The 27,970-nt window shown below is 45.6% G+C and overlaps 4 protein-coding genes across 5 annotated transcripts; all 4 read right to left on the minus strand.

Annotated features, from left to right (window-relative positions):
- Positions 1 to 1,264: 1,264 nt before the first annotated feature.
- On the minus strand, positions 1,265 to 4,009 carry LOC105419607 (protocadherin alpha-C2-like). The gene has a single exon (XM_029846902.1). It carries the CDS (start codon positions 3,767 to 3,769, stop codon positions 1,280 to 1,282), a length of 2,490 nt encoding a protein of 829 aa, XP_029702762.1. The 5' UTR covers positions 3,770 to 4,009; the 3' UTR covers positions 1,265 to 1,279.
- Positions 4,010 to 4,061: 52 nt separating this feature from the next.
- On the minus strand, positions 4,062 to 6,656 carry LOC101075349 (protocadherin alpha-C2-like). Its single transcript, XM_029846901.1, has one exon. It carries the CDS (start codon positions 6,564 to 6,566, stop codon positions 4,077 to 4,079), a length of 2,490 nt encoding a protein of 829 aa, XP_029702761.1. The 5' UTR covers positions 6,567 to 6,656; the 3' UTR covers positions 4,062 to 4,076.
- A 189-nt stretch (positions 6,657 to 6,845) lies between these two features.
- pcdhb (protocadherin b) lies at positions 6,846 to 9,419 on the minus strand. Its single transcript, XM_029846903.1, has one exon. It carries the CDS (start codon positions 9,334 to 9,336, stop codon positions 6,874 to 6,876), a length of 2,463 nt encoding a protein of 820 aa, XP_029702763.1. The 5' UTR covers positions 9,337 to 9,419; the 3' UTR covers positions 6,846 to 6,873.
- Positions 9,420 to 15,091: 5,672 nt separating this feature from the next.
- LOC101070989 (protocadherin-10) lies at positions 15,092 to 21,399 on the minus strand. 2 transcript variants are annotated; one of them, XM_029847669.1, is made up of 5 exons: positions 18,826 to 21,399; positions 18,622 to 18,735; positions 16,227 to 16,285; positions 15,992 to 16,119; positions 15,092 to 15,847 (listed from the first exon to the last, which is right to left on the minus strand). In XM_029847669.1, the coding sequence occupies exons 1-5, from the start codon at positions 21,142 to 21,144 to the stop codon at positions 15,543 to 15,545; spliced, it is 2,925 nt and encodes a 974-aa protein (XP_029703529.1). In that variant the 5' UTR covers positions 21,145 to 21,399; the 3' UTR covers positions 15,092 to 15,542. The 2 variants fall into 2 exon arrangements, with proteins under 2 accessions (XP_029703529.1, XP_029703528.1); XM_029847668.1 differs by having other exon boundaries at positions 18,622 to 21,399.
- Between the last annotated feature and the right edge of the window lie 6,571 nt (positions 21,400 to 27,970).

The following is a 27,970-nucleotide window of genomic DNA, read 5'->3' on the forward strand; positions in this document are numbered from 1 at the left end:
GTCAGTGGCTATCACCTCCATGTCATAAATTTTAAAATCCTCATAGTTTAATAGTCCTTTAACTGTAATTTCACCTGTGGATGGATTTAAATAAAATGTTTCCTGTGTTTTCTCTGATGTGTATAAACTGTATGAATATGTTAAATCTGAATTTGATCCTTCATCCAAGTCTGTTGCATTCAGGTGAATAACCAGGCTTCCAATAGGGGAATTCTCCATTATTGCTAAATTATAGTTACTTTTATCAAAAGTAGGTGAATTATCATTTGTGTCCAAAACTCGAACGATCACACTTGCAGTACCAGACCGTGCAGGTTTCCCTCCATCTACCGCTGTCAGAATTAAATTATGGACAGACTGCTGCTCACGATCTAAAGCCTTTTTTAATATTAAATCGGCAAATTTGGTTCCCTCTCTTCCTGTCTGAACTTCAATGTTAAAATATTCGTTTTCTCTCAAGAAAAATGTTTTTACAGAATTACTTCCAACATCAGGATCAACTGCGTTACTGAGAGAGAATCTCTCTCCCCTCGGTGTCGCTTCAGATATGTCTAAATGAATGATGTCGCGACGGAACTGCGGGGCGTTGTCGTTGATATCCAGAATTTCCACTTCTATATTAAAAATACGCACTGGGTTTTCTAGTATTGCTTCAAGTCTTAGATAACAAGATATCTTTGTCGGGCAAATGTATTCTCTGTCTATCTTCTCCGCAACATACAGTTCTCCTGTCTCTTTGTTCACATCCAGATATTTCTTATTGGCAACGGTGTCGAGACGCATCTTCCTCTGATTCAGCGTTTTCACGTCAAGGCCGAGATCTGTGGCGAGATTTGCGACCACGGATCCTTCCTTCATTTCCTCTGGTATTGAATAGTGCGTCACCGAAGCAGATGTCCCGTAAACGATAGAAAATAAAGCCATGATCGCCACGTACCTTTTGTTTTGGCGCATCGTTACAGTGGTCCCCATTGTTCTCTGATTTATCCGTTTAATGATCCATGCACCGCAATTAAGATATTAAAGAGCAGTTTTCTCACTTGCAATTATGATTTCAAAAACAAAAGCAAATGCGATGTAAATCTTTTCAAAATTTCCTTCGATTGAGACCGAAACGAAGCCGATTTTCTGCTGGTGCGTTCAGCACCGCGGAGCTGACACACATAAATTCATCCTCTCTGTGAGCTGATATTTTAATAGTCAACAGCGCCACTCCTTGTATATCACCAATACTGAACACAGATATTTTTACTTTAAAAGTATGAAATATGAAATCATACTAAAATTGTAAATTAAGTGTAATAGTTGAAGATGCAAACTTAAATAAAACTGAACACAAATGTGTGTCTTGTTTGCTCACCTGCAGAGTAGAGGGAGCAGAGCCACTAGTGTCGGTCATTCCTGTACCTCTGGGTATACTGGACACGATGTACCTGGAGCCCTTTGGCACAGGCTGTCTAACCACCAGTTTTCCTTTCCTGGTCTCTGCTAGAAACAGGCTGTACCAGTACGCATCGTTGGACACCAGAGTGGAATCAGCGATGGTGGAGTTTCTCTCACTGATCACACTGTTCCTGCAGGGAGGAGCAGCATTGCTGGCCTTGGGTTTCTGACACTTGATGACGATGGTGACCAGGATGGTGATGAGCAGCAGAAATGACACTGAGCCCAGACCGATGACCAGGTACAGGTTCAGGTCTGAGAAGATGTCGTATTCCAGAGGAACCTCAGTCAGGTCAGAGTAGGCTTTAACAGCAGTCTCCACTGTGGACAGCTTAATGGTGACGGTGGCAGACAGAGCAGGGTTCCCGTTGTCCTTGGCAACAACAACCAGTCTCTGGTGGCGTGGATCTCTGTAGCTGAACATCCTCATGGTCCGGATCTCTCCGTTGTACTGATCCAGACTGAACAAGGTGGCGTCAGTCACCTGGAGTAACTGGTAGGTGATCCTGGAGTTGTGCACCGAGTCCACGTCCAAAGCTATCACCTTGGCAACCAGAGAACCTTTGTCAGTGGATCTGGGGATCTTTTCCTCCACCACAGAGCCCTGCGCACGCCACGGAGACACAATGACCGGAGCGTTGTCGTTCTGGTCCACAATAATGATGTGGACGGTCACGTTACTGCTGAGTGGAGGAGAACCAGAGTCTCTGGCCTCAATGTGGAAAAGAAACTCCTTCTCAATCTCGTAGTCAAAAGTTTTCAGTGCGTAAAGATTTCCGTCCTCTGGGTTGATGGAGAACAACATGGACATGGACGTGTTGGCGATCTCCTTCTCTAGGATGAAGTAAACTAAATACTGGTTCTCGTGGAGGTCAGGGTCAAAGGCAGTCAGAGAACTGAGCAAGGCCCCCGGTGCGTTATTCTCAGTGACACGTATCGTATAAAATGACTGAGGGAAGTGAGGAACATTATCATTAATGTCCAGCAGCTCCAACGTCATGGTTTCATTGTCCGATAAAGGAGGAGAGCCTCTGTCTGTTACTGTGAAAGTGATGTCGTACTCTGGAACCTTCTCACGGTCTAACGGCTCTGACACCACTAATTCATAATAGTTATCAGAGGATTGCCTCAGTTTAAAAGGCATTTTATCAGGAATATGCAGATCAACCACTCCATTATCTCCTGAGTCTTTATCACTCACACTAACGACAGCTATCACTGTGTCTACATCTATGTTTTCATTGACTGGAGTCTGAAATGACTTGATAGATATTTCTGGGTGGTTATCGTTCATATCTTCAACTACAATTTTGATTGTACACTGTCCTGATAAACTATTGGCTCCTTTATCAGTGGCTATCACCTCCATGTCATAAATTTTAAAGTCCTCATAGTTTAATAGTCCTTTAACTGTAATTTCACCTGTGGATGGATTTAAATTAAACATTTGCTGTGTTTTCTCTGATGTGTATAAACTGTATGAATATGTTAAATCTGAATTTGATCCTTCATCCAAGTCTGTTGCATTCAGGTGAATAACCAGGCTTCCAATAGGGGAATTTTCCATTATTTCTAAATTATAATTACTTTTATCAAAAGTAGGTGAATTATCATTTGTGTCCAAAACTCGAACTATCACACTTGCAGTACCAGACCGAGCAGGTTTCCCTCCATCTACCGCTGTCAGAATTAAATTATGGACAGATTGCTGATCACGATCTAAAGCCTTTTTTAAAATTAATTCTGCAAATTTTGAACTGTCTCGTCCGGTTTGGACCTCAATGATGAAATATTCGTTTTCACTCAGTTGATATGTTTTTACAGAATTACTTCCAACATCAGGATCAACTGCGTTACTGAGAGAGAATCTCTCTCCCCTCGGTGTCGCTTCAGATATGTCTAAATGAATGATGTCGCGACGGAACTGCGGGGCGTTGTCGTTGATATCCAGAATTTCCACTTCTATGTTAAAAATACGTACTGGGTTGTCAAGAATTACTTCTAGTTTCAAATAACAAGACGCTGAAGATTTTGTCGTACAAATATATTCTCTGTCTATCTTCTCCACAACATACAGTTCTCCTGTCTCTTTGTTCACATCCAGATATTTCTTATTGGCGATGATGTCGAGACGCATCTTCCTCTGATTCAGCGTTTTCACGTCAAGGCCGAGATCTGTGGCGAGATTTGCGACCACGGATCCTTCTTTCATTTCCTCTGGTATTGAATAATGTGTCACCGAAGCAGATGTCCCGTAAACGATAGAAAATAAAGCCATGATCGCCACGTACCTTTTGTTTTGGCGCATCGTTACAGTGGTCCCCATTGTTCTCTGATTTATCCGTTCAATGATCCATGCACCGCAATTAAGATATTAAAGAGCAGTTTCTCACTTGCAATTATGACTTCAAAGATAAAAGCAAATGTGATGTAAATCTTTTCAAAATTTCCTTCGATTGAGACCGAAACGAAGCCGATTTTCTGCTGGTGCGTTCAGCACCGCGGAGCTGACACACATAGATTCATCCTCTCTGTGAGCTGATATTTTAATAGTCAACAGCGCCACTCCTTGTATATCACCAATACTGAACACAGATATTTTTACTTTAAAATTATCGACACAGGAAATCATACTAAAATTGTAAAATAAGTGTAATAGTTGAAGATGCAAACCTAAATATTACTAAAAGCAAATGTGTGTCTTGTTTGCTCACCTGCAGAGTAGAGGGAGCAGAGCCACTAGTGTCGGTCATTCCTGTACCTCTGGGTATACTGGACACGATGTACCTGGAGCCCTTTGGCACAGGCTGTCTAACCACCAGTTTTCCTTTCCTGGTCTCTGCTAGAAACAGGCTGTACCAGTACGCATCGTTGGACACCAGAGTGGAATCAGCGATGGTGGAGTTTCTCTCACTGATCACACTGTTCCTGCAGGGAGGAGCAGCATTGCTGGCCTTGGGTTTCTGACACTTGATGACGATGGTGACCAGGATGGTGATGAGCAGCAGAAATGACACTGAGCCCAGACCGATGACCAGGTACAGGTTCAGGTCTGAGAAGATGTCGTATTCCAGAGGAACCTCAGTCAGGTCAGAGTAGGCTTTAACAGCAGTCTCCACTGTGGACAGCTTAATGGTGACGGTGGCAGACAGAGCAGGGTTCCCGTTGTCCTTGGCAACAACAACCAGTCTCTGGTGGCGTGGATCTCTGTAGCTGAACATCCTCATGGTCCGGATCTCTCCGTTGTACTGATCCAGACTGAACAAGGTGGCGTCAGTCACCTGGAGTAACTGGTAGGTGATCCTGGAGTTGTGCACCGAGTCCACGTCTAAAGCTATCACCTTGGCAACCAGAGAACCTTTGTCAGTGGATCTGGGGATCTTTTCCTCCACCACAGAGCCCTGCGCACGCCACGGAGACACAATGACCGGAGCGTTGTCGTTCTGGTCCACAATAATGATGTGGACGCTCACGTTGCTGCTGAGTGGAGGAGAACCAGAGTCTCTGGCCTCAATGTGGAAAAGAAACTCCTTCTCAATCTCGTAGTCAAAAGTTTTCAGCCCGTAAAGATTTCCGTCCTCTGGGTTGATGGAGAACAACATGGACATGGACGTGTTGGCGATCTCCTTCTCTAGGATGAAGTAAACTAAATACTGGTTCTCGTGGAGGTCAGGGTCAAAGGCCGTCAGAGAACTGAGCAAGGCCCCCGGTGCGTTATTCTCAGTGACACGTATCGTATAAAATGACTGAGGGAAGTGAGGAACATTATCATTAATGTCCAGCAGCTCCAACATCATGGTTTCATTGTCCGATAAAGGAGGAGAGCCTCTGTCTGTTACTGTGAAAGTGATGTCGTACTCTGGAACCTTCTCACGGTCTAACGGCTCTGACACCACTAATTCATAATAGTTATCAGAGGATTGCCTCAGTTTAAAAGGCATTTTATCAGGAATATGCAGATCAACCACTCCATTATCACCTGAGTCTTTATCACTCACACTAACTACAGCTATCACTGTGTCTACATCTATGTTTTCATTGACTGGAGTCTGAAATGACTTGATAGATATTTCTGGGTGGTTATCGTTCATATCTTCAACTACAATTTTGATTGTACACTGTCCTGATAAACTATTGGCTCCTTTATCAGTGGCTATCACCTCCATGTCATAAATTTTAAAATCCTCATAGTTTAATAGTCCTTTAACTGTAATTTCACCAGTGGATGGATTTAAATAAAATGTTTCCTGTGTTTTCTCTGATGTGTATAAACTGTATGAATATGTTAAATCTGAATTTGATCCTTCATCCAAGTCTGTTGCATTCAGGTGAATAACCAGGCTTCCAATAGGGGAATTTTCCATTATTTCTAAATTATAGTTACTTTTATTAAAAGAAGGTGAATTATCATTTGTGTCCAAAACTCGAACTATCACACTTGCAGTACCAGACCGAGCAGGTTTCCCTCCATCTACTGCTGTCAGAATTAAATTATGGACCGACTGCTGCTCACGATCTAAAGCCTTTTTTAATATTAACTCCGGAAATTTTGTCCCTTCCCGTCCAACCTGAACCTCAATATTGAAATGCTCGCTTTCACTCAGCTGATATGTTTTTAAAGAATTACTTCCAACATCAGGATCAACTGCGTTACTGAGAGAGAATCTCTCTCCCCTCGGTGTCGCTTCAGATATGTCTAAATGAATGATGTCGCGACGGAACTGCGGGGCGTTGTCGTTGATATCCAGAATTTCAACTTCTATATTAAAAATACGTACTGGATTTTCTAGTATTACTTCCAACCCGAGATAGCAAGATGTCGTTGTCTTCGTCGGACATATATATTCTCTGTTAATCTTCTCCACAACATACAGTTCTCCTGTCTCTTTGTTCACATCCAGATATTTCTTATTGGCGATGATGTCGAGACGCATCTTCCTCTGATTCAGCGTTTTCACGTCAAGGCCGAGATCTGTGGCGAGATTTGCGACCACGGATCCTTCTTTAATTTCCTCTGGTATTGAATAATGTGTCACGGAAGCAGATGTCCCGTAAACAATAGAAAATAAAGCCATGATCGCCACGTACCTTTTGTTTTGGCGCATCGTTACAGTGGTCCCCATTGTTCTCTGATTTATCCGTTTAATGATCCATGCACCGCAATTAAGATATTAAAGAGCAGTTTTCTCACTTGCAATTATGATTTAAAAAACAAAAGCAAATGCGATGTAAATCTCTACAAAATTTCCCTCGATTGAGACCGAAACGAAGCCGATTTTCTGCTGGTGCGTTCAGCACCGCGGAGCTGACACACATAGATTCATCCTCTCTGTGAGCTGATATTTTAATAGTCAACAGCGCCACTCCTTGTATATCACCAATACTGAACACAGATATTTTTACTTTAAAAGTATGAAATATGAAATCATACTAAAATTGTAAAATAAGTGTAATAGTTGAAGATGCAAACTTAAATATTACTGAAAGCAAATGTGTGTCTTGTTTGCTCACCTGCAGAGTAGAGGGAGCAGAGCCACTAGTGTCGGTCATTCCTGTACCTCTGGGTATACTGGACACGATGTACCTGGAGCCCTTTGGCACAGGCTGTCTAACCACCAGTTTCCCTTTCCTGGTCTCTGCTAGAAACAGGCTGTACCAGTACGCATCGTTGGACACCAGAGTGGAATCAGCGATGGTGGAGTTTCTCTCACTGATCACACTGTTCCTGCAGGGAGGAGCAGCCTTGCTGGCCTTGGGTTTCTGACACTTGATGACGATGGTGACCAGGATGGTGATGAGCAGCAGAAATGACACTGAGCCCAGACCGATGACCAGGTACAGGTTCAGGTCTGAGAAGATGTCGTATTCCAGAGGAACCTCAGTCAGGTCAGAGTAGGCTTTAACAGCAGTCTCCACTGTGGACAGCTTAATGGTGACGGTGGCAGACAGAGCAGGGTTCCCGTTGTCCTTGGCAACAACAACCAGTCTCTGGTGGCGTGGATCTCTGTAGCTGAACATCCTCATGGTCCGGATCTCTCCGTTGTACTGATCCAGACTGAACAAGGTGGCGTCAGTCACCTGGAGTAACTGGTAGGTGATCCTGGAGTTGTGCACCGAGTCCACATCTAAAGCTATCACCTTGGCAACCAGAGAGGCTTTGTCAGTGGATCTGGGGATCTTTTCCTCCACCACAGAGCCCTGCGCACGCCACGGAGACACAATGACCGGAGCGTTGTCGTTCTGGTCCACAATAATGATGTGGACGGTCACGTTACTGCTGAGTGGAGGAGAACCAGAGTCTCTGGCCTCAATGTGGAAAAGAAACTCCTTCTCAATCTCGTAGTCAAAAGTTTTCAGCCCGTAAAGATTTCCGTCCTCTGGGTTGATGGAGAACAACATGGACATGGACGTGTTGGCGATCTCCTTCTCTAGGATGAAGTAAACTAAATACTGGTTCTCATGGAGGTCAGGGTCAAAGGCCGTCAGAGAACTGAGCAAGGCCCCCGGTGCGTTATTCTCAGTGACACGTATAGTATAAAATGACTGAGGGAAGTGAGGAGCATTATCATTAATGTCCATTAGGTGTAAATGTATGGTTTCATTGTCAGATAATGGAGGCGTTCCCGCATCTGTCACAATCAGTGTGATGTCATAATCCGGCACTGACTCGCGGTCTAACGGTTCAGACACTAAAAGGCTGTAATGATCTGGTCTCTCCGACGACTGGTTAAGAATAAATGGAAGGTTCTGATTAAAAGTTAATGTTGCTTTGCCGTTTTCTCCTGTGTCTCTGTCCCTTATGGCCACCAGCGCAATGACGGTTCCTATTGGGATATTCTCCTCCACCGTGTTTTTAACAGACTGTATTGTAATTTCGGGATAATTATCATTGATGTCCGTCACGAGGATGACCACTTTGCACTGTCCCAATAAGGGATGTGTCCCTTTGTCTCTGGCCTCGATGTGCAGCTCGTAAAACTTCATGTCTTCATAATCGACGGTGCCTTTCACAGTGATCTCGCCCGTCTCTGGATTCACCGCGAAGACATTTTGCGTCTTTTCTGACGTGTAAAGCGTGAAGGAGTAGACTAACTCTGAATTCAGACCTTCATCCAGATCAGTGGCGTTCAGTTTCATCACCAAGGCGCCGACTGGCGTGTTTTCTGTCATATTGACCGTGTAAACCTTCTTGTCAAAGCGGGGAGGGTTGTCGTTCGTGTCTTGTACTTTCACAATAATATCCGCGGTGCCGGAGCGCACAGGCACTCCTCCGTCCACGGCCGTCAGAATTAAATTATGCACAGCCTTCTGCTCTCGGTCTAAAGACTTGGTGAGCACCATATCAACATATTGTGTCCCATCACTTCCTGTCTGGATTTCTATGGCGAAGTGTTCGCTGTTGCTCAGCGAGTAGGTTTTAATCGTATTCATGCCAACATCTGGATCCACCGCGTTGGGGAGGGAGAATCTCTCCCCGGGCGACGCCGATTCCGAGACGTCGAGCTCGACTCTGTCACGTCGAAAGTGTGGAGCATTATCATTTATGTCCGTTATTCCAAGTTCAATGTTAAAAATGCGCAATGGGCTTTCTATGATGACATCGAGCTTCAGAAAGCAGGACGTCGTTTTGGTCGGACAGAGATATTCCCTGTCCATGCTCTCCACTATAAACAACTCCCCTGTATTTTTATTGACATCTAGATATTTTTTATTATGGAAGATATCAAGTTTTACCTCCCGTTCAGCCAGTCCCCCTGGTTCAAGTCCCAAATCCGCAGCGAGGTTGGCCACCACAGCCCCTCTCTCCATCTCCTCGGCTATGGAGTACCGTGTCACACACAAAGCAGCGGGCCATACAGCACCCAAGACCAAGACTGTGTCCCAAAGCCGCATCGTTTCCTCTGCAGGAGTCAGAAATACAGATTTTTTTGTTTTAATAATCCTTCAGAGAGGAAAAACCATTGTCCCAGGTTGATCTGAACCGTTTGTGAATGGGTGTGCCGTTATAACGGAGAGATGGATGACGTTGCAGTGGTCAACAGCGACACCATGTGGTAGAGAAGAAGATGTGGTAGAATGGGAGTACCAGATTATTCTGATATGCGACAACAAAAATAAGATTGCAAAAATAAAGAAGCGAGTGAATAACTAAAATGCTGCTGTAAAGATCTTTCAATTCTGTTATAATTTATGTCTCATACTATTATTTATATTCTAATTTATTTTACTGAAGTTTTGAAGGTGAAAAAACAAGTAAAACTTGAAAGAAGATGGATTCCAGGCATAAGGAGAGAGGGATGAGGCTGAGGCTGGCCTGACAGTATGACAGTGAATGTTGGTGTCGCTGAGATCTGAGTGTGTGTGTGTGTGGGGGGGGGGGGGGGGGGGGGGGAGTATGGAGCAGCATGTTAAAGGCATATAAAGAAGGGTGATGTGTTGAGAGGAGGGGGTTCTGCAGTTGATGCTGGCAGCTAAACTATGCACAAGCTGTAGTTTGGGGGTGATTTGTGCTGTAAAACCTCACATCATTTAATGTATGAAATCAGTGTTTTGTTGTGGACCTTTAGCCAGTGGATCCTAAACTGTTCAGCCAGTTAATCATCTGAAAAATCCCCTTTAGACAGTACTGATCATTTTAATGGGAGCTAGAAGAAACATTTCATAGCCTTTCCTCCTGCTCCATCAGCACACAGCTCAGAGTTCACCTGGTCGGCCTTGTATATCTGCTCTTCCATAGTTTCAGTGAGCAGATCCAAGGATCACCTTGGTTGATGTATCTGACAAACAAAAAAACGTCCCTACTTTTCTCAGGACATACAACGGGGATGCATCTACTCTTTCTAGTAGCAGGCTTTAAACATAATCTGCCATCTCATCTACTCTCCTCTTAAACATATTATGGGATAGAAAAACCTGTCCAGCTTTACTGCAGTATCACCATAAAATAAATGTCTTTGGCTGCTGGTAGAATTAACTGCTTCCCAATTTTCTCTTCTCTATTATTCTCTCGTAATAGTCAAATAATTTGTCATTAAGAGCGGGATGTTTTGTTTTCAGGTGCCAAACTAACTTTGATACTGTCATAACTTTATTTCCTGCACACTATGCTCACCAGATTAGGAGCAGCTGCTCTCCAGAAGCGAATTAAATGTGACAGTCATCATAGTTTTGGTTGCGTTTTGATTTCTTTCCTTTACTTTCTTTCCTTTTCTGCTTTCTCATTATTTTCGTTGTCTGTGGGTTGTTCTCCAGCAGCCTCATGAAGAAAACTTGCTAAAGAGGTCAATTTCTTTCCTAGCTTTCCTTGCTAGTGTCCATGCTGCTCAAGCAGACGTGAAACTCACCTCAGCCATGTCAAATCTTAACATTGTCATTTGTCATAAATAGGCAGTAAAACTTGTTTTTGTTTCTAATGATAGTAATCTGCTTGATGATATGTGGTAAAGCAATTGGAATCAAAACACAATATAGTATATTTGTGGCAATTATAGCCCCCTCAACCCAAGGCCTGGTACCGATCTGGGGCCTGGTGCCGATCTGGGGCCTGGTGCCGATCTGGGGCCTGGTGCCGATCTGGGGCCTGGTGCCGATCTGGGGCCTGGTGCCGATCTGGGGCCTGGTCATTGGGAACCCCTGGATTACACAGTGTTGGAAGGTGATAATGAAAAGAGGCATCAGACAGTTAGACAGTAAAATGAATCACATTGTTAAGCATGAGGCTAAACCTTATTCCAAACAACAACGGACTGTGTTAAGAAAAATACAAATCCGAAAATCTCACTGAAGCATTAATTTTATAAGGCAGGTTTTACTCATGACAAGTTTTCAAGGCATCTCAACATTTATTACGAGCACTGCTACAGTAGTAGGTCCCACAGCACCCTCCAGCACCGACTGCTGCTGTCACCATGTCTCATATGCTTAGTAATGCCTGGAAACCTCCACCAGGACTAACAACAACACATCCAGAGAGTTCCTGAAAATGCCACAGAGAAGGTGCACCTCACCCACCTTTATATACTGACGCTGGAGCAGCCACGGCGACTGGTTTTCCTTGGGTCCCTGTTTCATGTTCAGGTTTCTGGCCCAGTTCTCATCTGGAGAGTACCTGGGTCAGTGTTATCAGCTGGTACAGATGCTGCTGCTGTGCTCCTTCATGGTCTGCCCCATCTGCAGCTCTGGGGCTTCCCCTCCAGATGCTCTCCAGATGCACGGTCAAATGTTCCACCACACGAGGGAATACTAAATGACCACTTATAATTTAAGATTTGAATTCAAGACAGTAAGTGAATGCAACAAAAAAAAACTTCACTCATCTCTGCCAGGCCTGATTTTGACCTGAAAGACCCTGATGACGGGTTGACAGGCCACTGGTCCGACATCTCAACCTTGGAGCAGCTTGTGTATTTGACCACTTTTATGGCCCCATTAAATCTGCTCTGCTGACCTTGACAGGAAGCACAGGCAAGAATGCACCTTCATGCACACTGAACATGTATGAAACTGAGCTGGCTGGATTCTCCCTCCATACTGTGTGTGAGGGAGTTCTTGGTTTCAAAGTGCTGTTATATATATGCTAGATATTGCAGCCAATATCAAATTATTAAGTGTATTCGTGCCTGACAGAAGCCGTCATGGGGGGAGACAAATGTGAGAGGAGAATCAGTGCATTGCAAAGATGAACTGAATATATTCTAACTTTGCTCAGTAACGTAGCTTGTAAACAACAACAAACATTCCAGAGTAGGTGATGCTCACACAGGGGCTCCGTATCATTGTCAACTATGTGGCCCGTCCACATTCTCTTGGACTTCCAACAGTTGAAAGTTAAACTCTCTAAACCAGAGAGAGGATTAGGTCGACTCTGGTGGTGACGTCATCTGCAACCATGAAGAGAAAGTTAGCTCACACTTACAAACTCTTTATTTCGTATTTTCTTGTCTTCTTAACCGCTTTTTGTCTTTCGGGGTCACTGGGAGGCTCCACAATGGTTGAAAGCAGGATCCACCCCTGGATGAGTCGCCAGTTCATCGCAGGGCCCCATATGAGCATTTGACTTAAGGTTAAATGCTATAATAGTGCAATTTTTAACGTTCTCACAAGGTCTAGAGTAGTGTTGGGAAGATTGAGTGCCTAAACAATCTTGTTATGCTCCAGGATTCTCTCGTAGAGGTTTGCATCTCCAGCGACAGAAAGAGCAGCGTAACAATCGTAGCAACATTGTGTAACTGCTGCTGTAAAACTAAGCACGATGAGCTTAATAGCATCTTACTCACAGGTTCAATGAGATGTGATGAAGAGGAAGATGAGGTAAAGGTAAAGATGACTCCTACATAGAGATGATCCTAGTTGTGAGCAGCTTCGGCTTCTGTGAACGACAGCAGGAGAAAACAAATCTAAAATTCCATCAATTAGCCAACTTTGATGACTGAGAGACAAAATGTGAAAGCTTCTGTGCTGTCCCTGGAGGCAAGATCAGGGTCCAGCTGTTCCAAAGCTCACCTTTTCCTCATTTTAAGTGGCCTCACTAAATTATTTAATTCCTTTCCCTCCATTTTCTTTTGGACATTTGTGCACAGCCTAAACCTACACCATCTAGAAACATCCCTAAATCACCACTTCACTACAGAGGTATAAGTTTTGTCACTAATTTTTCTAAACTCGATTTTGCACTTCTATCTAATAGATTAGTTGTCATTTAGGACGGCGAGTGCTGGTGCTCAAGGGCCTGTATAGACCACATGTGCTCGGTCTCTTCTATTATAAGATCAACAATTCAAGCTTTGCATGTTTCATCTATTTTCTGAAGCCACTCGCCCTGGTCAGCAGAGAACTCCTGCAATACAGGCTCATCAAATCAGTCATCAATCGTTAACCATCTGGTGACTGAAATTGAAGAAGCAACTATTGGGATAAACAGAGAGATCCCTCTGTGCCCAAGTTCGTTCAGATACTTCGATTCTTTCCATTGACACCAGCAGGTTTAGTGGTGGACCGAAGGAACAGAGCCTTTGCTTGCTCTTGTAAATGAGATTACTTTTCTGTTCTTCTGTCCTCTGTATGACGACTTTAGACATATGCTCCATGAGAAAAGGAGCTTTACAATGAGTTATTTCATTCATTTGATTTTACAGCTTTCGTTTTAGTTTTCATTATTCAAGCTTTTTTTTCTCCCATTAACGGTTCATTGCGCCATAATCTTACTCAATGATGCCATCTGCTGGACAAATGTGTTATAACGTCAACGAACAAACGTTTGGCTTGATATAACAGGTTTGTTTATTTATGTATGTATGCATTTATTTATTTATTTATTTATTTATTTATTTATTTATTTATTTATTTATTTATTTGTCAAATTAAGGCCTCTTCAACATTTCATATATCTGAAGTTACTTATGTACATTGAAATTGAGTCTTTCTGTACATACTGTAGAGAACCCTTGGTAGGTAGAACCCACATTATAGAACCTGTCGTGTTGCAACGGAGCCCCTTCGTGACTTAATTTAACTCTCCTGCCGTGCAGAAGGAATCATAATTCTGCTTCATTGTAACATTGTTACATTTTTTTAAATAGCTCCACCATTGTACAGGTGAAAGACAGGTTTTAACACGTGGACGTTATTTAGAGAATAAAAGAAGAATGTTTTTACAGTATCGTAGACTTTTTAGATTTTACACTGTCAAATGCGCCCTCTGGTGGACACAGTTAAACAGTGCAAGTAGACAGAAATGAGGCGGCTTGCACCATTTCAGCAGATTCACCACAGATCACGTGATAAAAATATGAATTACAGTTTAATTAATGCCACCATACAAACCGATAGTTTGAACAAAACTTCATAATAGATGAAAACGTATTCAATATTCATGGTTTTTATATATCTCTGTTTTGCTCATGATATTAGTTATTTTCTATTTGACATTTAAATCAATGAAGAAAAGATGGAGCCCTGTTGCTCTCTCATGTGAAAGTAAGCCAGGCTAAAAATGGCTGCTTCTCCCCTCTCGTCATCCCTGTGGTTCACCTCATCACAGAGGTTACCCTGCAACCCTCTCTGTGGACACCCATTTTCCTATTAACGAAATTATGTTCAATCTGAGTCATACCATGACCTAATTAAGATGTCGCCTCCTGGCCAGTGGCCAGCTTGCATCTGTTGATGGCTGGGAACTAATTCCCAGAGAGGTAGAATGGAAAAGGGCAAAGATAGAGGAGTCACAGGCCCCTCTGCTCGCATCCAGGTGTGACATTTGGAACTGATCCCTCTTCCCTTGATGCTTGCATTTGTGTTCGTTGTCTTAATTAAAGTGATATTTCGAGAGAGGGATGTTCTGTTTGTTCAGTTAATGAACCCCACTATTCTCTGCGGGCAAATGGATATGCAAGCATTCCAATTAGCATATGTTAGCATTTCGCCCTGTTTATTTCCCTCTGTGGAAAACAGCTTACGGAGGCAGAAAAGCTTCGTGGCCTCATATCAGAGTGAGTTACAGAACTTTTCCAGCCAAAAATAAGTGACAGAAACTTATGAACACAAAACTGACTGCCTCATGCATGTGGAATGACTAAATCTGATTTTAAATTTCACATAAGGAGGTCACTCGCGTATGATTCATAGACAGTGGGTATGGAAAAAATACTTTATTTTCATAAATGTATACAGTACATGTTGGGGAACCCCCCTTCTATACAGCTGCCTGCATCAGGTTGCAGTATTCATACACTTGGGCGTATTTACACAAGCTCCTGCGGCACAGTCACACAGACAGAAAGCAAATGTCATTAAACCGAGTACATAAAATCCAAAGGATGTGCAAATAAATCTCAATTTATGAATTTTGTTCTGCTAGATTTTGGATATAACTGCTGCTCTGTGATTGTCTAAATAATATTAATAGTAGGCAGGAACAGAAATTGGCCATATTACAGTAGCGCGTCACATCAACAGCCAACAGCTCTTTGTTTCCCTTCAGTTTAAGAAGCACAAGGAAGTCCTCCCTTAATTTTTCTTTCATTACTTTAACTTCCTTTGCGTCTGCTCTCCAGCCGTCTTCAGGAGAATATCACAAGTCATCCACCTTTCCGTCAGCATGGTCAGTCATTGTAAAGGTCATTATTTATGATGGCTGCCTCCCCCTGAGGGGACATCTGAAGGCGTCGCTTCTTGCCAAAGGTGGAGAAGGAATTGTGCACGTCCAGCTCACTTCGCTGGGCCGCGGGCCTCAGCGTGCAGAAGCCTGACGGTGTCCCGGGGATGTACACGTTGTGGTGGTAGTCGGGCGGCGGGTGGGGGTGAGGGTGGGGGGGCACTGATGGCTGCTGCTGCTGCGGGGGAGGAGTGCACCTTGGAGTCCAAGGACGAGACGCGACCCCGCTCGAGGAGGGAGACATCTTGTACTCTGCAGTGCAACACAGATAAAGCTGCTTTTATTTCAGAACGCTGATTTGGTCATGAGGACAGCAGGGACGTGCACGAGCCTGCGCGTGGGGGCCACGACAGCACGCAGGCCTGTGAGCTTACGGAGAAAGGATTGACCTCTCACCTTTCATGCCTCTCATGTGAGTACCCCAGGTCCAGTACTGGCCGGGGGCCATGGAAGTCACGTAGTTCTCGGGGTCCGCGTGCATGGCCTTACGCATGAGGGTGCCGTCCATGTTGATGGAATTATAACTGCGAACCAGAAGCATTGATCAGGACTCCTCCCTTCTGAAGGCAGCTTTAATCAAACAATAATCCCCTCAGGGTGCAGCTGGACTAGATTATTCAAGTCACCATACCTTTTAATGGAAGAGTTCTGGTTCTTTGTGAGGGTCCAGTCCGTGTTTGCCTGCTTCAGCTGCAAAGAGAAACTATATTTAGTTCCTGCTGTATAAAAATAGCTGAATACTGAGCAGCTCGTCTCCGTCTTCATATTAAGGCTCAGCATCAAGCGTTGGCTCGTTCCACCCTCTTGAATCAGCGAGGATCAGGGATAATTGACCTGAGGAGAAGCCTCCGCCCTGCTCTTCCTCCGCCCTGCTCTTCCTCCGCCCTGCTCTTCCTCCGCCCTGCTCTTCCTCCGCCCTGCTCTTCCTCCGCACACGCACACGCGGCTCTTTTGCCTGGATTTTGGACGCCACCTTGTGGATATTTTTCAGAAGGACGCCACCGCCTCAAGCTTTGAGTTCTCGTTTCGAGTTGTGTTTTGTCCCCAGCGGGGCCGCAGTATGAGTGAGGAAGAGCACCAGCGTGGTGTTTGTTCGCTGTTTAATACGTTTCATTCCACGCTGCGTTAATTCAAACGAAGCTGTTAACAAGGAGAGCGCGTCGTAAGCGTATTATTAGATTCGGGTTTCAAAATATACCCTGAGCCAGCTATGCACGGAACCAATTAGAACCCCACCGGGACGAAACGAAATATGATTTTAATCTTCAAAGGAGAATCGCGCTGGAGAGGAAATTAAGAAAATTACACACGTCATTGTTTTGTGGATTTTGTGCATCGTTTTACATTAATGCTGCCTGATGCTCCTTGAGCAAGGATTTTAATTAAAAGTCTCAGAGAGCCTCGAAAACTTTGAGCTCTTTGAAAGTGTACACAGCCCTCAACAGCTTCATGCACGTCGCGTAGCCGCGCCTCTCCCCCGCGCCCGCATTTGCGTTTCATCTCCTTTTCACCTCCGCCTCGTCAAATGGAGCGGAGCCCACGCGTTTCCTTCTGTGGCGCCCCTGCAGCTTAATTCAAGGTTTAATGTGTCACTGACGACCTCAGGAAGACTCACGTGGGTGCGCAGAGGGACGCCGCCGAGCGAATTCTGGAAACCAATTAACGAGAGGAAGGACACCTTCTCCTGCAGGAGCGCATCTGCAGGCAGAACCATCCCTGTGACCCCAGAAATCCCTCTGGTAACCAAGTGTGTGCGCGCGCGCGCGCGTGCGGGTGTGCGAGGGAGACATGATATTTGCCAGTCTCGCTGGTGGGGCCCGGTGTGATGGCGTCATTGTGTTGTATGGAAACATAAAGGTGATAATAAACAATAGTGAATCAACATATTTCCGCTCTGCTGCTCCGTCTCCGAGAATTATAGAAAACATTGATCCCTCCTCTGTAAATCTCCTTTCTCCTTATCCCCCGCGTTCTTCAGCACCCCCTCCTCCCACCCCTCACCAAAAATGAATCTCTCCCTCCCTCTTTCTCTCCATCAACAGCCCATCTACAGGCGGCCCACGTCTCAGTCCAGCCGTGTCCTTGCACCGCCATCCTCCCCCCCGCGCCCTCCCCCTATCGACGCCCTCTCCTGTCTCCCCCAAACCGGTCATTTGCCATTTTCCATCAATAATGGACAGCCAGTCCCCCTGTGAATACACCACATTGTATGTAATATAATGGTTCGGCGGCGCTCCTGCCCTTGAGGGGTAGTTACCGAGGTTATCTGTCCTATATTGTCAGTGCGGGAGCGAGACGGGCGGGTCACAGACCCGACTCTTCGCGCAGCATTTGTCTGAGCGTCAGGAAGGATGAATTCAGCAGCTGCCATCCACCTTGTCAATCACGGGTAGATAACCTTGACTTGTTGTTCAAACTCGGGTGGGTGCGCCGAAGGCAGGCGCCCGTTCCCTTGTCTCACGGAACATATGTGAGGAATGACTCCGAGCACCCTTATTACACACTATAATTAAATTCATGAATTATTAAAAACGCTTCCACGTGCCTTTTTTTTAATCGTGTCTCTGTGAAAACGCTACCAAGAGCAAATAGAGGACTCCGCTTGGATTGCTCTCCCTCCCTCTCACGCAGTAATTGATATCTCACTTCATTCTCTGGAGGTGATAAGGCGCGATACGCACTCAGGATCCCCAAACAGGCTTTAACACCATCATTAACATACCAATTTAAAAAATAATCTGGCACGTTCGCATTGCGAGTCCCCGGTGCCAAACATCACCACAGGCTGCACTGGGATGAGATGAAATGATTAGAATACAGCAGCCGAGGCAACGTGCTCACGCAATCAACGAGGCTGAGAACGCAACGCGGGGCTTGTTTTGCTCAAGTTGCTAGAAGTCTGAAGGGCATGCGTGCTGTGACCTTCCCGGTAGAATGTCACAGCCCAGATGCTGTTCTCCCGAACAGTCTGGAATGTATGACACCAAGAGCATGCACACGGTGTTTTTGCACTTCTCTGACTGTACCTCGTTGGGAGTAGTCGCCCCATTGTTCACAGACGAGCAGCGGCTTTGCGCGTTCCACGAGCATTCCGCGCTCTTGGCCTCGTTGTTCCTCGGTGTGCTGCCGGGGCTGCACGGCTTCAGAAACATGAAGTCACTTTTGGCTGATTCGGGAGTCAGGCACACTTTATAACAATATGATTGTGAGAGAGTGCTGTTTCCATTCACCTCCATGCAGTTCGTGGGCACTTTGGTGGCGGATGAAATTTGCAGGTTGAGGTTGGATTTTTTGAACACCTCCGGGGGCGGCTCGGGCTGAAATCCCCCGCAGCAGCAGCAGGCGAACGGCGGCAGGTTGTAGCCGCTGATGGTCTCCCTGTCCTTGTAGCACTTGATCGCAGCCAGCACGATTATTGCCACCAGGAATATTAAAGAAATAGTGCTCAGCGACACGATCAGGTACAGAGCGAGGTTCGAGGGGGGCTGTGGGCTCAGCGTGAGGTCGCCGAAATCTGACAGCGACTCCGGCACGCTGTCAACCACCGTGAGGACAATGGAGACGGTGGCAGAGAGCGGTGGTTGCCCATTGTCTTTCACCATTATGACCAGTCTGTGTCTTGTCGCGTCTCTTTCCACCACGCGGCGAATAGTCCTGATTTCCCCGGTGTACAGAGCGACGCTGAACAGCCCCGGGTCTGTAGCCTGCAACACCTGGTAGGACAGCCGGGAGTTCTGCCCCGCGTCCGCGTCTAACGCCGTGATTTTAGCAACAAGATACCCAGCGTCGACTGAACGCGGAACCACTTCTGTGGCCACGGAGCCGTTTTTAGGCAGCGGGGACACAATAACAGGCGCGTTGTCGTTCTGGTCCAAGACAAAGACGTTGACTGTGATGTTACTGGCGAGCGGGGGGAAGCCGGCGTCTTGCGCCTGCACCAGGATCTGAAAGTTTCTAAGTTGCTCATAATCAAAAGAGCGCAGTGCGTAGATATTGCCGTTGTCAGAGTTGATTGAGACATAAGTGGACACGGGCATGCCCTGAATCTGACCCTCGAGAATGGAATAAGACAGATACGCGTTCTGGTTGGAATCGGGGTCGAACGCACTCACAGAGCAAATGGAAGCGCCGGGGGCATTATTCTCGGTCACATAAACAGTGTATGAAGGCTGGGAGAAGCGCGGGGGATTGTCGTTAATGTCAGACACTTGGACCAGGATAGTTTTCCTGGTGGAGAGCGAGGGGGAGCCCAGGTCTCGGGCTGTCAGCGTGATGTTGTACTCAGGCACCGCTTCCCTGTCCAGGTACTCGCTTGTCACCAGGGTGTAATAATTTCTAAAAGATGAGTGCAACTGAAAGGGGACGTTGCTCGGAATTTGACAGTCAACGTTCCCGTTCTCCGCCGAGTCGCGATCCATGACGCTGATCACGGCAATCACCGTGCCCGGTGGCGCGTCCTCTTGGACGGGGGTGGACACCGATGTGAGGATGACCTCAGGTGCGTTGTCATTCACGTCCAGGATGTCGACCAATACTTTACTGTGCACCGCCACCGCCGAGGGTCCCCGATCCTTAGCCTGCACGAACAGCTCGTACACGCTGGCTTTCTCATAGTCCACAACGCCTTTCACTCGGATTTCTCCCGTGTACGGGTCCACGTTGAATAGTTCGCGCACCTTGAGCGGTGCGTGGCCGCTAAACGCGTATGTCACTTCTCCGTTCGAGCCCTCATCCAGGTCTGAGGCATTCAGCTTCAGCACCAGCGTCCCCCTCGGTGCGTTCTCCACCAGGTTCGCCCGGTAGACGGCGCGGTCAAACACGGGGACGTTATCGTTGGCGTCTAACACGGTGATAGTTATCACAGCTGTGCCGGACCGTTCCGGAGACCCCCCGTCGAAAGCAGTCAGAACCATTTCGTGTTTCTTCTGCTGTTCCCGGTCCAGCGGAGTGTCCAGGACGAGCTCGGCGAACTTGCTTCCATCATTGCGCGTCTGGATATTCAGCACGAAGTGCGCGTTCGCACTGAGCGTGTAGGAGCGCAGAGAGTTGGTGCCCACGTCTTGGTCCTGTGCGCTCTCCAACGGGAAACGGGAGCCCGGCGCAGCCGATTCCGTGATGTCAAGGTTAAACTCGCTCCACGGGAAACTGGGCGAGTTGTCATTTACGTCTAAAATCTCCACTTCCACTCTGTATAACTCTAAAGGGTTCTCAATCACCACTTGTAGGTGTAAAAAACAGCTGGGGCTTCGCTCGCACAGCTCCTCTCTGTCAATTTTCTCGTTCACAAATAGGATGCCATTTTCAAGGTTCACTTCTAAATATTGTTTCTTTGCGCCGGAGACGATGCGAAAGCGACGCGCCGACAGCTTGGCCACGTCCAGTCCCAAGTCTTCGGCGATGTTGCCCACGAAAGCTCCATGTTCCAGCTCCTCGGGGATGGAGTACCGAATCTGAGCGAGGACCAAGTCCACCACACACGCACACAGAAGCAGACATATAACCAAGCCAGCTACCGGTACCCAGCTGCCTCTGGATAGTCTGCAATCCATTTCAGCGGCGTGCGTAAAAATCACATCACCCGGACATCTGTCACCTCGTGAAATGATAAAGCTGTGTGGGCGACAAAGTGATTTTTTTTTTCTTTAAAAAAAAAAAGCAAAGTTTACGCCGAAATGTAGCAAACGGTGTAGTTAGGAAGACCTGTTCACAACTTTACTGGAGAGTTAAGGCGAGGTAAGAGGAGAGCCTACGCACCTCTCTCCTGTCTGCTGTGCTCTGCGCGCAGCACCGGTGATGTGTGTACGGGGTAGCTTTGATTTTCCAGTGTGAGTCCCTCTGAGGAACTGGTGGTGGTGGTGGTTGGGGGGGGGGGGGGGGGGGGGGGGGGGGGCACGGCTACGTATGCCTGTGTGCGTGTATGTGTGTGTGTGTGGTGGTGGTGTTAGGGGGGGTGGAAGGATGGACGTAGCTCCTTATTGGAGGACGCCAACGCGGAGCGCGACTCTAATTACTGTGGACGTTTAACCCTTTCTGATCCGCACGTCTCCTCGTCGTGACCCATTAAAAGAGACGAGGAGGCGTAAGTTTGACACCAGATATCAGACAGATTTGGATTAGGGGACAAATGTGGGTGTCGCTCTCGAGGATGCGTTTAACAGATGAGGATGAGCATAGATTTGTCATGGCGTGCCCTGGAGGCCCGCGGTGGCAGTCAGAACTATCATTATTTTATTTGATTCGTGCCCTGATTTATTATAACTTCTACTTTATAGCTTCCGGGGATTCATTTTAAAATGAGCCAGGCCCGAGAAAGCATTCGCTTTCCCTCAAATGAACCAATGGACAGTGCCACAGGCTCCCGTGATTTTTATGATGCATTTTAATGAGAATCCTTTAATGGTGGATGCCCACAATCCATTAATCACGAAGTAGCGGGTTTTTTTTTTTTCCAGAATCGTTGATGGGCCAGGATATTGAGTTTTAATCAGTATTCAGGGGAATGAGAGCTGCGTCGTGGTGCACAAATGACACAAATCTCATCAGTAACACGCTCAAACAAATGCGCATTACGCGATTGTAATTCTCTTAGTTTGACCCAAACATGTATCAACATAATCAACATAAAAGCAGCGTTATTAATCTGCAGTAATCAGGTATTATGGTTGGGAGCAAACAGATATCTCACAGGTGTTCACGGAGAGGAGGGAAAGCGGGAGCATCACTTTGAAGTTTGTTTTGGAATAAAATATTTGAGCTCAACAGAAGAGTGACGATGGGGACCCTAAGATGATGTTATCGTAGCAGAAGGACACATCGGGCCTCTTTAGATTGCGCCACATGTTTGTTCACATCTAATCTTCTGCGCGTTAATCCTGGTCAGTGAGACGGTCAGTGAAGCGCAGAGAGGGAGGAGTGGGTGGACCAGAGCACTAAAGGATGTCTTTGACTCTTTGTGAATGCGGGTTCGTGTCGACACAGACACGAGTGGCATCTTAATGGAGGACGCTGGTTGGGAATCTGAAAGTCTTCTTGGGGCTGACGACACGGCCTTGGTCCCCGAGGAGATGTGCGTTTGTAGGTTGGAAGGGAAAGAGGAAGCGAGGAAGTGTTTAAAAAAGAATCCTCCCAGGGGAGGATTTCTTGTTTGGATGTGTTGATGGAAGGTTGTTGGTGGGAATGATGTTGTTGTCCTTCAACTTAGAAACTGTGTTTTACCTTTCAACAAGAAAAGTTGGACTCGGAGAGGTGGTGAAATGTTGCTCGACACCATCTTTCAAGTAAGTGGGTAAGAAAAGAAAGCAAAAGGGAAAAAGTCAACAAAGCTGAAGAGTTGGGTGAAGTCACAAAGAAGCACTCAATTAAACTTTTGGAATAAAACTTGTTCCATTCAATCTTTCCAACAAGCAACGCTAAATTCCAAACATCCCCCTTTTCAGGAAAAAAAAAACCTAAAATCCCCAGGTTTAAATAAGCAGAAAACACAATCTGCTTGCAGACTTAACATCAAGCAGATGGTTAAGCTTCTCCAGAAATGTAATCATTTCTGGAAAAAGGGGGAAAAGCACCAGCACCAGTTCAATTGCTTTTCCTTCTTTTTAATTAACGGAGTGAAGGATTAGTGTTTAGCTATCCGGGATCAACCGTTCTCCGACGGAAGAATACAAATGTTTTGTGATAAATAATCCCAAAGCACTCCGGTCGGCGGTCCCGCGGTGCCCGTTACATTAACATGCATTACACGGAGCATTAAGCCGGCCTCATCCGCTCCGATCGCCTCGCATTGTCGACAGAAACACGGTGATTTCCTTCTCTGCAGCACCTGACCGTGACCCGTCACTCCGTTGCCCCGTTACTCGGAGCTCAGAGGAGGAGGCGCTGTGAAGATCAAATATGGGAAATAAAAGATGCGTGGAAACATCTTTTATTGGGAGTCATTGGAGCAGATATGGGCATGGTTTCCTCTGCCCTCCAGTTCAGTGCGAGGCCACCTCCGTCAATTATTTCTCTGTGTTTTGGTGGCGCCACCTGTTGGTTATATTCGGGAACGTAAATCTCTATACAAATAAGGTACTTTTCCCACGTTTTATTAGAACTAAAAGTTGAAAGAAAACGAGGAATATGGAAACAAGCATCCATATAATGGATGTCTAACCCTAACTCAAAATCCACATAAAAGACTTGCCATTAAAGATACTTATTTTCGTTTTTACACATTTTGCTAAAGTTCACAATAATATACAAACTTTGACGTAGAAGCTCGCGGAACAACTCAGAAGAACTTTTTTTTTTTTTTTTAAATCCGTAGTATTTCTTATGTTGCCATCAAACATTTATTTATTTATTTGTTTATTTATATATTTATTTCCCGATCTAGCCGTGATCGTATTTTGCCCTCTAGTGGTCATTTGACAGAACTGTCACTAGAGCGTTCATGACTTAAATTAAACATCAAGTTCGTGTAAAAGCGTCCCTGTAGGTGTTTCCGCAGGTCACAGTGATCTTCCACAGAAATCTGCCAGCCTACAAACAGTCCGATTTACTTTACAACAGACCTTGTCAGCGTTCCTGTAAATGCAGTCATTCTAACTGAAGTTTTTTTTGTTTTGGTTTTTACTTAATGGTACCATCACCCCTCGAATCGCCACTGTGTACTCAGTCTTTCCAACCTGCTTCTGGTAGGTGAATCACAGCAACTGGACTGCTTAAGTTTCTTGAAGATTCCGCTCCATTCCAGTCTCGACACTAAATGAAGCAACTGCAACTTTGATTTGTATTTTTTAATTCGTGGTCTGGTGGCGCCATCTTCCGGTGATATTGTGTTACTGCAAATTTGAGACGACTGAATCAGCGAGAAAAATTGAATACCTACAGATTCATAATAACAATATTATTTTATTAAATGTTGATTTTTGATTTGTTAGCTAAAACGTAAAGTGGATTTTCAACAAACTTGAAGAAATACAGAGACAGCGTTGCCTATTTGAATTCTGAAAAACATCTGCAAGCTTATTAAGTCTTTCTTATAAACTAGCCTCGAACCCATTGTTGTTGCAGTGACTCCATCTGGTGACACTCTTGCACCTGTGCACATTTGGCGTGTTTTTAAAGTCATGCTGATTTTGACAAATTCATTGAGGTCCTATAAGGAAAATCACGTCAGAGTTTTCTATTGACTGTGAACTTAACATTACAATAGACTTCTTTCATTTTCTTAAAACGAACCAATAATTATCCCAACGCCATGAAAATGATGAAAGTATTATTATTTTTTTGTATTTGCCAAGCTGAAAGTCTGTTGGATCACATGAACAACTACAAAACATAATGTGAGGAGTCAAAACGCCAGACAGCGCTCGTGGTCGAACCTAGCACTGAGCTAAACCGGCGCGGAGCTACAATGGTCATCTGTTCTATAAATACTGCAAACTATTGTTATAAACAACTATAAAGGTGTAAATCAGGTGGTTGAAGAAAATAGTGAGATCGAGAGAACAGGTTACAGGCGACAGACAGGTGACAGACAGGCGACAGACAGGCGGCAGACAGGTGACAGACAGGCGACAGACAGGCGACAGACAGGTGACAGACAGGCGACAGACAGGTGGACGTGTACGTCAGGTGATCAAAGAACGCTTCAAACTTTGGCCCGACTGCTTAGTCCTTTTTAAGATCGATTTGTGATTGTCAACTCGACAGATAAATAACATAACAAATAACATTGATAAATAACATTGATAGATGGATTTATCAACACATTGATTTCTCCTTCCGTGTTTTTTATGCTGCTCTGCTAACTGAAGGTGAATCCAAGTTAGTTCCGGGTACCCGGATCAAGAAAGGACAGAGGAGGGAGAGCTGCTGAAAGAAGAGATACACTAGATGGAGCCAAAGAGTTACAACAGGGCTGAACAAAAACTACCGCACCAGTCTAGTGTGTGTGTGTGTGTGTGTCGGGGGGGGGGGGGGGGGGTATGTGTGTGTGTGTGTGAGAGAGAGAGCGAGAGAGAGAGAGAGAGGATGAGAATAACACGTGAGAGAAGAGGTGGGAGGTCAGAGAAGATAGAGAGAGAGATACTGGTTTAGTAAATCATGGGGGAGGAAGGCAGGTGAGGGGAGATAAGGGAGGGCAAACAAAGAAAAGAAAAAAAACTGTCAAGGACACACAGTAGCAGATGGAGCAATGAAGTGATAGGAAAATGAAGAGCAAGAATAGGAAAGGAGGTGAGGAAAATGAGGGGGAAAGAGAGAAGAGCAGGTTTGGGCCACATGCTCGTCAGCTGTGTAAACTGAAGGTCTCTGCTGCTTCTCATGTTCCCTTGGTGAAGGGGGATATTTATAGGAGGCTGGCATTGCAATGAATGGACCCTTGCTCCGTCACACCCACTAATATTATTATTATTACTTTATATATGCAAAAAAATGGAAAATGTCAGCAACCCGAGAGGCCTTCAGAGACAGCGTGTGTGCATGTGCTGCGTCTCGCTGCCAGTTAGTGTCTCCTCACATCCATGAGAAAGTGTCTGCTGGAGAGAACGGATCGTTTTTAGGAAAAGAACGTGAAGACAGAACAAGAGAAAGAGCAGAAAAACGGGAAAACTGCCTTGTATTGAGGGCTGTAACTTAATCTGCTCAATTTATTAGAGCTGTCAAAGGGAAGAAGGGAAAAAAGGCAGAGAAAGATGGCACGACGCTAAACAGACCTCAGCCCGGCAGCGCCTTCCAGCTCCAGAGTTCAAGATTCCCGCAAGTTGCAGGAGCGTTGAGACAGACTACACACACATGCACACATGCAGATTCGCATCCACGTGGAAACCCATGCACACATGCAGAAACACAAACAGTCTGATAGACATAACAGAGACGCGCGCTCCCTCTCTTTTTCGGGGAGAGAGGAAATTCCAGAGGGAACAGGTGGGAGGAGTGATAGCGATCTATCAGGATGACTTTTGATCCCCCTCCTGCCTCTGTCAGCCCTGCTGGGATTCACTGGGTGCGTTCGTTTCCAGTTTGGCGAAATATGCTGCACACACACACACACACACACACACACACACACACACACACACACACACACACAAATGAATCCACTGTTTATGCACCACTGCAGTTTCAAAACAAGCGGGATGTTATTGGGGGCCAGGTCTGAGCTTCAGCCAGACCAGCTGTAGGAAATGCAGCATGGAACATTCTAAATCATCCATATTTACCTTCCTTCATTAATGTGAAGATATTAAGAGCCCTTGTTTTAGCTTCAATAAGAAGTGCACTGCTCATTATTTCCACAATCCAGCTGAACCTCATGAAGTCGGGAGGTCAGAGACACTCCTGGATGGTTCATTTTGTGCTGCTGTAGTGCTTCCTGCGCCAAGGTTACAGCTAAACCTGAAAGCCTGTGTTTAAAAACAAATGGTTTTACCATTGTTGTCTAACCCTCTAACCATATTATATGCTAATAAAGTATACCACCTGAAGAAAATGAGCAGGTATTGATGCGTGGCTTTGCAATCAGTCATTGTTTGTGGCTGAATAGATGCACAAAATATGCACTAACTGACCTTTTTTCGCTCTGGAAAACTTACAGCCACCACAGGTTTTACTAAAGAAGTGACCTAAGGGGGCAGTGTTGAGGAGAGACCAAAGTTTGAGTACCACCTGAGAGAATATATCATCAGTGGGAGGCTTTGTTTCGGTGATGAGAAAAGAACGAGCAAAGGTGCGATCAAATTGAATGATTTATACTTTACGAGCTGACGTGTGAACAGGATAAGGTGATATTTGTGGCAGGGGAGGAAAACAGGAGGAAGGAAGGGATGAGGGAGACAGAGGGGCGACAGAGATGTGATTCTGGCACAGATACAACCTTTGCTGAGGACAGGAGTGAAAGTTCAAGTGTGTGTGCACATGTGCGTGTGTGTGTGTGTGTGTGAGAGAGAGAGAGAGAGAGAGAGAGAAGAACCTTTAGCCTGTAAACCATAAAACAATTATTTGGTCACATGATCACAGCCCTCTCCAGGCTGACTCATAATCTCACCTCTGCCCCCACCCCCCTCTTCCCCCCACGTTTCCTCCAGGTCTTTTTTATTGGTAGGCCAACATATATTAATGAGCCCCTCGGTAATTAGCTACTTGAAAGGCTCAAGTGGAGGTCTGCCAATGAACAGGTTTGCACATAAACACATCGGTCAACCGAGCGAGTCAAAACATGAGGGGGGCATCGCGAAAACATGCGTGGAGGAAAATACTCAATTGTGACGGAAACCGTTTGCAGAAATTATTCATTTCCCTCCTTTTTTATGTTTTCCCTGTGCTGACTGTACACCCCTCCCTTTCCCCAGTTTCTCTCCTTCACTCACTCTTTCCCTCTTCCACATTCCT

This window comes from Takifugu rubripes, chromosome 14 (genome assembly GCF_901000725.2).
Source record: "Takifugu rubripes chromosome 14, fTakRub1.2, whole genome shotgun sequence".
Lineage (NCBI taxonomy): Eukaryota > Metazoa > Chordata > Actinopteri > Tetraodontiformes > Tetraodontidae > Takifugu > Takifugu rubripes.

Coding starts and splice junctions, on each gene's coding strand:
- LOC105419607 (XM_029846902.1), bottom strand. CDS start 3,769: ATGGGGACCACTGTAACGATGCGCCAAAACAAAAGGTACGTGGCGATC.
- LOC101075349 (XM_029846901.1), bottom strand. CDS start 6,566: ATGGGGACCACTGTAACGATGCGCCAAAACAAAAGGTACGTGGCGATC.
- pcdhb (XM_029846903.1), bottom strand. CDS start 9,336: ATGCGGCTTTGGGACACAGTCTTGGTCTTGGGTGCTGTATGGCCCGCT.
- LOC101070989 (XM_029847668.1), bottom strand. CDS start 21,144: ATGGATTGCAGACTATCCAGAGGCAGCTGGGTACCGGTAGCTGGCTTG. Junction 16,120..16,226: donor CAGAACTCTTCCATTAAAAG/GTATGGTGACTT, acceptor TCTGGTTCGCAG/TTATAATTCCATCAACATGG. Junction 15,848..15,991: donor TCACATGAGAGGCATGAAAG/GTGAGAGGTCAA, acceptor GTTGCACTGCAG/AGTACAAGATGTCTCCCTCC.